Source organism: Rhinolophus ferrumequinum, chromosome 15 (assembly GCF_004115265.2).
Source record: "Rhinolophus ferrumequinum isolate MPI-CBG mRhiFer1 chromosome 15, mRhiFer1_v1.p, whole genome shotgun sequence".
Lineage (NCBI taxonomy): Eukaryota > Metazoa > Chordata > Mammalia > Chiroptera > Rhinolophidae > Rhinolophus > Rhinolophus ferrumequinum.
Window position 1 is genome coordinate 38,654,745 of NC_046298.1, and position 10,182 is coordinate 38,664,926.

Below are 10,182 nucleotides of genomic sequence, written 5' to 3' on the forward strand. Positions count from 1 at the left end.
CTACCCACTAGAATGACTAATCACAATGACAGACAAGTGTTGGCAATGATATAGAAAAATGGGGACCATCATACACTGCTGGTGGAATGTAAAATGATGAAGCCCTTTTGGAAAACATTTTGGCAGTTTCTTTAAAAATTAAGCAGAATTAGCATATAACCCAGCATCTCTACTTCTAGGTATCTACCCAAGAGAAAAAATATGTACATATAAAAACTTGCATGCAAATGTTCACAGCAGCATTATTCAGAATAGCCAAAATGTGGAAACAACCTAAGTGTCTATCAACTGGTGAGTGGATAAACAATATGGTCTCGCCCTACAGCGGAATATTATTCAGCCATAAAAAAGAATGAAGTACTGTACATACTACCACTTGGATGAATCATGAAAACATACTGAATGAAATGTGCCATTTATGTCATATGATTCCATTTATATGAAATGTCCAGAAGAAGCATGTCAGTAGAGACAGTAGATGAGTGGTTGCCTGGGTCTGGGGGAGGGAATGGAAATGAACTAAATAGGCAGGAGAGATCTTGCTGGAATGGTGGAAATATTCCAAAATGGTTGTGGTGATGGTACCCAGCTTGGTCAGTTTACTAAATGTCTTGGAGCTATACACTTAAGACAGGTGAATTTTGTGGTCTTTAAATGATTTCTCAATAAAGTTGTTTTAGAAAAAAGCAAATAATTATCAAGGGAGGAAAAAGAATGAAGGGAAACCTATAAATGAAAAGAGACTTAAAAGATAAACAAAAACCTAAACTATAATGTCAGAAAGGCACATTTGGGTGGTAAAACTATAAAAGTAGTTACCATAGAAGTCATCATAATGGTGATATTTGTGGTAAGGGTGCACAGAGGGATTACGGGAACCTCTGTCTTCTGATATGGGTGGTGATAAGGATACTTGCCTTATATCGCCTTACGTTGTTAAGTCGTTCTATGCAGTGTTTTTTTTTTTTTTTTTTTTTTGCATTTGTGTTACATTTAACAGCAAAGTGTTTCAAACAAAAATGTGGCTAGTTGTATCAGTTATCTGTTGCCATAATAAGGCTGCGTAAACTCAATGGCATAAAATACAAAACATGTTTTTGCTGCCAAATCTACAGGTTGGCTGGAGTTCTGTTGCTTTGGACTGGGCTGGGCTGGCCTGATCTGCGAGGGGCTCATGAATGTGTGTAGTAAGCTCAGGGTCTGCTGGAGGCTGGCTGCTCTGCTGTGCTCCACCAGGCCCGCCTGGCTTATTCTCGTGGCTGAGGCAGGGCTCCGAGAGAGTGGACCTGGCTGAACATCATCACTCTCCCGAATGCTACTGGCCGAAGCAAGTCACAAGGCCAGCCCAGATTCGAGGAGTAGGGAAACAGACTCCACATCTTGATGGGAGAAGGTACAGTCACATTCCACCAGCATGGGTGGGGAATTGGGGCCACTTTTGCAATCAGTTGCCTTCCCCCTCTGGAAAGAAAACCATCCATGCTGTTGGACACAGACACTCCCTTCTCATGCCATCAATTTACTGGAAAACAGAAATAAGACATGGGTCGTGGATGTCGTTCAAACAGTTGAAGAATCCAGTCTTTGGCAAGTGGTAGGAAGCAGGGCTGGCAGTGATCAAATGTTGCTGGTGCTATTTTGGATGTAGAATAAAGGGAAAGTGCAAATACTTTGACTTGTCTCTGCCTCTCCAGGTCCTGAACTTTCCTTCCAAATGAGATGGAACAAATGTGAGATCTAGCAGAGGGGGGGGGACAATCACCCTTAATATTGGGAATATCCCAAGACAGTTACACATTGAATACTGTTTGCCACTAAAAAAATAAAAGCCTACATCAGCCAATTCCTGCCAATCTGTGGTCACACAGCAGCCTAGCCGTTTGTCCCCCCCAACCTTTCCCTAAGGAAAGAAGAATTTGTGGGACTGTGCCTCTCTGGGATGGAGTTTATAATATCCTGAGTCTCTCTATCTGGTCTTCAAGAGAAGGGTCTGCGGTCAACGACGAGTAAGATTCCTCGCGGGAGGGACAACTCAAGCCAGACGGACCCCGTTGAGACCCCAATGAGCTGTTATAAGAAACAATAGGAGGGAGCCTTGCCCCTCCTTTCTCTTGTGCTTGTGGGAAGCTGCGGCTTGCCTCTGCTACTCCCTCTCACCTTATTGTGAGACAGGCCCAGTAGAGCGATAAGATCAAGCTCTTTCTGCTCAGCTCATGGGACAGTTTCACCACGAGAGACTCTCTCCCCCAGGGTGGTGCATACCGCACCTTAGTCATCTTGGGACGACATGCTTCGGCTGCTTTGGGACAAATAATTGGGTACTGAAATCATTTTTTTGAAATGGTGTAAGAGTTTCACAGACCCTGCCTCTAATCATGTGATGTTCATTGTTTGTAATCAATAAATACCGTCAGTGACCCGATTCGGGGCTCCAGTCTCTTGAGGCTGCGAGTCCCTTGGTCCTCTGTGATTTAACTGTATATGAGTCTCTGTCTCTTTATTATAGTTTAACCCTCGCCGCCTCCCTCGCCTTCCCACGGCTTGTGTTGTGCAGGTCGCAACACCAATCCTCCTTCCCCATATTTTCTAGCGGATTGTAGGCTGGGATTGTGCTCAAGGACTTTTGGAAATGAGCAAAATCATGGGAACTGAAGAAGAAAGAACAGAGAAAAATAACAAATGGAATATAGCAACACATGAACAAATGAAGGAATCCTTTCATTAGACCGTCAGCCACGAGATCTGTATATTCCTTTAATTCAGTCAACAGAGACTGTATAGTGAATAAATACCTATAAATTCTTTCAGGTTTCACTATATTGAATGGTCATGAGGAATGACTTTACCATTAAAGAATAAGTGGACATTGAAACGAAAGCCTATTATAAAATAATATTAAATTGAAATTAAATACAGACATTGACAGCAGCCCATGAGTCCTCCTAAGATAACTCTCGAAGTTGAGGCCAGAGTCTTTGTTGCCTTGAACCAATGATGCAGCCTGAGAGAGCAGAACTCAGTTTAAAACCCACGCTGGGAAGATGTGCTTTCCCATCTTGGATGGGAAGGACTCATATTACTTTGATCAGTGGCTGTATAAACACAAGGCAGGCAGATGAGTCCCATGGATTCCCCCTTTGATGTACTTCCTGGCCTAAAGAATGCCTTACCTATGGCACAGTCTTGACACTGTTGCCGTACACATCCAGTAGCCTACACATCCATTGCCTACATCCAGTAGGAACAGTGCTAGCTGGATTATCAAATAGGGGTGACTGAAGTTCTCTGATTGACCATCATAAGGGAAGAGTCCCCTATCCAAATCAGCAGGCCCTGCTCCATGGCTTTGCCTCATACATAGGCTGCTGCAGGCTTAGCCTAAGGTAGCAGCTTCCGGGATAAGGAAGACCATCTCCGATTATCAGAGCTCGCAGGGAAGGAAAAGTTACTCTGATCCAAATCCCTCACTTTACAGGTGAAAGGAAGCAGAGTCCCAAAGGACTAAGGTAGAAGGCATTCCACACCAAGGGGCAACTTGAAATTTTTTTTCTTTTGGCCAACCTTTAAATCTTTCAGGCCCAAACTTACTGCATTTAGCACAATGGTAATAGTACATAAAGTAACCCAAATGATCACTGAAAAAATAAAGTCTATTTATTTTTGCACAGAAAGGAGATTGCCAAGGTCCAGATCTTGGTTCTGCCACTTACACAGACAAGTTATTTCACTTCTCTGTGCCTCAGTCTTCTTACTGGTACAATGCGAATGCTAATAGAATCTGCTGCAGAGAGTTGTATTAAATAATAAGTGCAAAGCATTTTATAACAGAGGCTGGCACATAACAGGTGCTCAGTAAATGTTACTTTTCAATATTATCTAGAAGCGGAAAGCCCATTTCAAAGAGAGGCAAATTGAAGCCAAGAGAGGGGTGGAGACTTGCTTAGCATCACACAGAAAATTGGATATGTTTCCTGATCTTCCTGGCTTTTGAGACTCAGGCCCAAGGTTTAACAGAGGAAGGGCTCAGGGAAACAAAGAGAGAGGTCAGGACTCTCTTCTATTGGAAACCCTTCCGTGAATGTGAACAAGGTCTGTACTTGATCTAATAGTATGGGACCAATGTCAACATTCTGGTTTCACATAAGGTTTTACATCCTGTGGTTAACATAAGGTGTTATTACTTATGTATTGTGAAAGTTACACAGGGATTCTCTGTACTATTTTTCCTACTTCTTGTGTTAAACTATTTCAAAATAAAAAGACATATTGATTGGGTGCCAGCACTTGTGCTAGGAGCTGGGAATTCAGGAAGGAACATGAGGACATCCCACCCTGGAGCTGCTCATCCTGTGATAGAGTTCTGTGTGACAGAGTTCTTGGCAGACTGCTTCTGCAAAAGAACTCTGGAGTCTGACAGCTTGTTTGAATCCTGGCTCTGCCACTTACTAGCTGTGGGCATGTGTGTAGCACTTAGCTCTATATAAATGTAAAATCCGTTATTATTATTTTTCTCCAGGTCTTTCAGTTGTCAACCCTCTTCTAGGGAGCCCTCTCTGCCCCAGACTGGTTCTAGCACCTCTTCTGGGATCCCACAGGTCCCTGCGATGCCCTCACCATGTCTCTGACCCCTCTGCCTGGGCGTCCCCCACCCCAGTCCTGACCAAACTAGTCAGTCTTTGTTTAGTGAGAGGTATGTTTCCCCCACTGGACAGGGAGCCTGATCCCTGGACCAGGGCTTTCCTGATCGCTGCTCTGTCCCCAGAATCACCCAGTACTGGACCGTGCACAGGATAAGCATATAAACCGTCTGCTTACACGATGGAAAGTTCGCGAATTTAATTGACCGACCGGGACCTTGTATACAACACGTGAATGTTAACGACAGTGACGGGAACGCTGGGGCAGCCTGCGTGTTCCTTACCCCGGTGGTGGGGGCTAAAGGGGTAGGAATTATTAGGCGAGGCCTAGCCGCCCCCTCCCTGGCCCAGAGCACTGGAACCTGCGCAGCGAGTGGAACACCGTGTAACAGTCTCCCCTTGTGGTCGCGCCCCATTTTAGAACCCTGGTGTGTGCAAGGCTCTCCACCGCCCAAGGAAGGCGGGCGCGTGGGATCCCAACCCGGGTTTCCCCGGGTCCCCATGGCCCCCATGAACAACCAGGCGCGGGCTCCAGCCCCCTCCCCGGCCCGGACCTCGGCCTTGGTCCGGGCTTCGACCCCGGTTAGGCCCTCGAACCCCGTCCGGTCCTCGATTCTGAGCCCTGCCTCGACCCCGATCGGGACCCCGACACCGGTTCCGGCCTCAGCCTCGGTCCAGACCCCGACCCTGGTCCCCTCCGCCCTGGTCCGGACCCCGACTCCGATCCGGACGCCGACTCCGGTCCGAACCCCGACTCCGCTCCGGACCCAGATTCCGGTCTGGACCCAGATTCCGGTCCGGACCCAGATTCCGGTCCGGACCTCGATCCAGGCCCGGACCCCGACTCCTATTCGGACCCCGACCCAGGTCCGGACCTTGATCCCGATCAGGACCCAAACCCCAACGCCACGCCCAGTCCCCGCCCCGGTCGCGGCCGCTGTCCCTGCCTCGGAATCCTTCCCGAGCTCGGCCCTACCTTTGGATCCGCCCCCAGAATCTGCTCCGGAGCCCACTTTGTCGCCTGATAAGGATTCTGCGCCGACGGGCGTCCTATCAGTCGCCAAAGAATTCGGGCCCATCCCAGAGCCCGATCCTGAGCTCACTCCATCGGCCATTGATTTACTCGGGCCCACTGTCGCGTTCACCCGGAGGGCAGATCCAGCGGCCACCAAGTTGACAGAGATCACTGCTGGACCTATTCCCACGCCCAGCCCACCGGCCACCTCCTTACCTATTTCTGCCAACACATTGGCCTCCACTAGCGTGTACTTCCCAGTGGACAACAAGATAGTGATTCGAGTGATCTACTGGTGAGGGACTGCTCCCACCCACGCCTGCTTTCCTCCCCGTGGGGAAAGGGCTGGACGGGCAGGTGCTGGGACTTTGAGGATTTGCAGGTAGGGCGAGGAGAGGGGAGTCCCAATGTCCAGACCGGAAACTTGGCTCCACCTATCGTTCTTATTCTCTTCCGGGCTAGAGAGCTCTGGGTTCAAATCCTTGCTCTGCCCCGCCCTCTCCATTCTTGGCTCCGAGCTTCATTCATTGATACATTTTGGAGTAGCCTGCGCACCGTTGGCCAGGCCTGTGCTGGGGATGCAGTGCTAAGCAGAGCCACCTGCTTTTGTCCCCAGGCAAGGCTGGGCAACTGACCCAAAGACAGAGTGCCAGGAGGAAGGACCAGTGGTGGGGTACTTCAGATTGTGTGGTCAGGGAGGGCCTTTCTCAGAAGGTGCCACCTCAGCTGCCACTTCTCAGTGATGATAAGGAGGCTGCTAAGTGAAGAGCTGGAGGATGGGGTGGGGTGGGGGAGGGGATCAACGTAGCAAGGGGGAGGGGAAGCAGCAAGTGCAAAGCCAAAGGAGGCTGGCCCTAGTCTCTGCGTCAACGACAACATCAGCAATGACTTTCCTTGACCTTCCTGAGACCTAGGGCCGAATGCCACGGGGGGAGGGGCTTTGTCTTGCCTCCAATATCCATGCCTCTCTGCTGCTCTAGAAGATTCTCTCCCTCTTATTGCTCCCTGTCTCACTTTTTCTGTCTTCTATCTCTGCCCAGGGCCGTCTCTGCCACTCTGTCTCTCTCCTCCACTCACTGTCTCTTCTCTGACTCCATGTATTCATTATTTTATCCACTCAACAACTGTTCCATCACCTCCCATATGCCAGGCCCTGTTCTCAGCATCCGGGACAGAGTGGTGTCAGTGATCCTGTCCTTGTGGCACTGGCATTTTGGTGTGGGATAAGTATGACACACAGTAAATTATCTGGTATTCTAGAAGGTGATCAGTGCTATGGACAAAAGGCATCTTGGAGTATCACAGCTTTAGCTAGGGTGGTCATCAGGAAGGGCTCACTGAGAAGGTGGCAGTTGAACAAAGACCTGAAGGAGGGGGGAGGAGGAACTGTGGGGACACCAGGAAAAGCATTCAGCGGAAGGACAGCCATTGCGGAGGCTCTGAGAAAGACGTGCCAGGATGCTGGGAGGAGAGCGAAGAGGACCTTGTGGCTGGAGCAGAGTGGCCAGGGAGAGAGTGGGAGGAGATGGGGCAGGTCACGAGAGGGCTTGTGGACCACAGGGAGGACTGTGGTTTTCTGCCCTGAGTGAGACGGTGCTATGGGAGGGTTCTGAGCAGGTGAAGGATGTGACCTGACTTAGCGGTTCACAGGGTCCCTCTGGACTTGGGAGATACTGACATGGTGTCTTTCTTCTGTTTCTCTCTGCCTCCCTCCTCTTGCCCTTGGCCTCCAGTGGCCTCTGAAGCTATAGCCTTCGGGTGAGTGCTTTTGGCTTTGGAGGTGGAGGGAATGTGGGACATGAAGTCTGCAAGGAATTTCTGTTTCTCCTCCCCACAAAACCCCTGACCCCATGACCCTGTGACCCCATGATCCTGTGATCCTGTGACCCAATGATCCCATCTCCTCCCCACAGTACATTCTACTGAAAAAGAGTCTGGAGCAGCAGTTTCCCAATTGTCTACTCTTTGTGAGTGTGCTGCTGATCTGGGGGAGTGGTGGGTAGTCAGGGCTCCACAACCCCTGAGGGGCTTGGAGTAGAGTTCTTAACCTCCCCCGACCCCCAATATTCCCTGCCCAGGAGGAGGATATATCCACCGTGTCCGCTGGGGAGTTTGAAGTGTTTGTGGACGAAAAACTGGTTCATTCCAAGAAGGTGAGCAAGGGTCCCGAACAGGGAGGGAGGGTAGTGTTGGGGTCCTGGGAAGGGGGGAAACACATGTCTGTGCACTTTCCCCTCGGTGCCCAGAAAGGTGATGGCTTTGTGGATGAGGCCAGACTAGAGAAAATTGTGAACATTATCAATGAGGAGATCAGGAAAAGGCAGCAGGCAACTGTTGGTGAGCTGGAGGTGAGGTGAGGGAGATGAGGTGGGAGGGGTGGAGGCTGGACTGTGGGTGTGTGGGTGGGCGGGACGAAGAGACGCCAGCCCTAATCCTAGCTCAGTCAGTCCTCACTGTTAGAATCAGGACAAGTCATCGGCACCCTTTCTGAGCTTCAATGTTTTCATCTGTAAAATGGGGCTGTTGAGATGATTCTGTGAGTCGTCTCATATAAGATACTAAATCGTGCACAGCTCGATTTAGGGCTCCGTGTATGTCAGCTATAAAGTTTTTTTCAAAAGAACTTTAGATTTATTTATTTTTCTTTCTTCTCCTTTCTTCTTCTTTTTAGGTTTTAGTTGTAAAGCTATGCTATCCAATAACAGCATTTGGTTTTTCCATTTAAAATTAAGTTAATTAAAATTAAATACATTAAGAATTCAGTTATGAGTCACACGAGCCATGTTTCTAGTTCTCTGTAGCCACATGTGGCTACTGTATTGGACAGCACAGATACACAACACGAATACAGCACTGCAGAAAATTCTATTGCTGACAGTATTTTAAGGTACTGACGTGTCTACACAGTAAGTTATTTGCCGCCAATACTGGAGTTTTGAAACCACTTAGTATATAAACATTTGCAAGCTACTGATTTTTAACATTTAGTTTTTAAGGCTGCTACTGATTTACTGCTTCATGTGTTGGATATCTATTTTTTACATTTATTTTCAACTTTACTGAGGTGTAAGCGATATATGAGGAACAGTACATGTTCGAGGCATAGAAGTCAGTGAATTTTGACATGTGAACACATCTGTGCAACCATCACCAAAGTGACAATAATGAACACCATATCCATCACCACCCCCCTGAGTTTCTCCCAGCCTCTACCCCACCTTAGGACACTGCCGATCTGCATTCTGTCACCAAAGATTAGTTTGCCTTTTCTAGAACTTTATATAAATGGAGGCTATAATTTTTAAAAACTTTTTTTTTGTGGAAACTTTTGACATACTAGTTGAGAAACTAGTATAATGAACTCCATGTACCCATTGCCCACGTCAAGTATTACCAACTTCCTCTTCTTTCGTTGCATCTGTTTTCCTCCTCTCCTTTATTTTTCACTGTAGTATTTGAGTCTGTTCTAGACCTCATGTTATTTCACCTGTAAATACTTCAGTATGCATCTCTAATAAGTTTTTAAAACAGAACTGCCAGGCCATTATCACACCCAACAAAAATTTTAAAATGTCTCAACACCATTCAATACGCACCCAAGTGTCTCAAAAATATCTTTTTATAGGTGATTTGTGGAATCAAGACCTAGACGAGGTCCATATGTTTCTAAAGCATTATAAACAGGATTCTTGGAATCCCTACTATGTGCCAGGCTCTTAGTAGGTCTACTTTTTCGCAAACACACTGGAGGTGGGGAGCAGGGGAGGCAGAACAGAGATCTGTTTCTCACACCCACCAATATACAGAATACAATAGCGGTTATACATGCAGCTTCCAGCATCACACAGACTTAGGTTCAAATCCTGGACCCACCAGCCACACAAGGATGAAGTGGGGTGCAGTTAGTTGTTGTAGGGGAGGGCCTGCCAAAACGCTTCTTCAGTAAGTGAAGCTGTTGTTGTTATTGAAATCAGGACTATTCTGACTGCAGCTGAAAACCCAGTTCAAATTGGCTTACGGAAAAATATTAGCTCATGGGAATAAAAGTCTAGGGGTTAATTAGCTTCAGGCATGGCTGCATCCAGGCACCAGGAGGTTGCTATTGGGAATCTGACTCTCTCTCTTGCTCTGGGTTCTGCTTTTTTCCTGGGCTGACTTTATTCTCAGGAAGCTTCCCCCTCCTGTGGCTTAAATCCTGCAGAAGATTCCCATTGGGCTGGATTAGGTCACATGTCCATTCTTGAACCAATCACTGAGGCCCAAGGGAATGTAATGCTCTCACTGGCCAGTCTTGAGTCATGCACCCATTCCTGGAGCTGGGGGTGGAGTTGATTCCCCTGAACCCCATGGGGAAGGATAATGGGGGCAGAGTTTGGGGTGGATAAGAGCCACAATCCTCCACGTTACAGATCTAGAGGGTGAGTAATGGGTAAGTCAGTACTGCTTGGCTTTGAATCCCAGCGCTGGCATTTACTGGCTGTGTGACCTGGGTCAAATACCTTCACCTCTCTGTGCTCCAGTTTTGTCCAT

The 10,182-nt window shown here is 47.8% G+C and overlaps 1 protein-coding gene across 1 annotated transcript; it reads left to right on the forward strand.

Annotated features, from left to right (window-relative positions):
- Positions 1-5,147: 5,147 nt before the first annotated feature.
- SELENOV (selenoprotein V) lies at positions 5,148-8,009 on the forward strand. The gene is made up of 5 exons (XM_033129249.1): positions 5,148-5,947; positions 7,386-7,410; positions 7,566-7,619; positions 7,731-7,805; positions 7,899-8,009. Exons 1-5 carry the CDS (start codon positions 5,148-5,150, stop codon positions 8,007-8,009), a joined length of 1,065 nt encoding a protein of 354 aa, XP_032985140.1.
- The last annotated feature ends 2,173 nt before the right edge of the window (positions 8,010-10,182 follow it).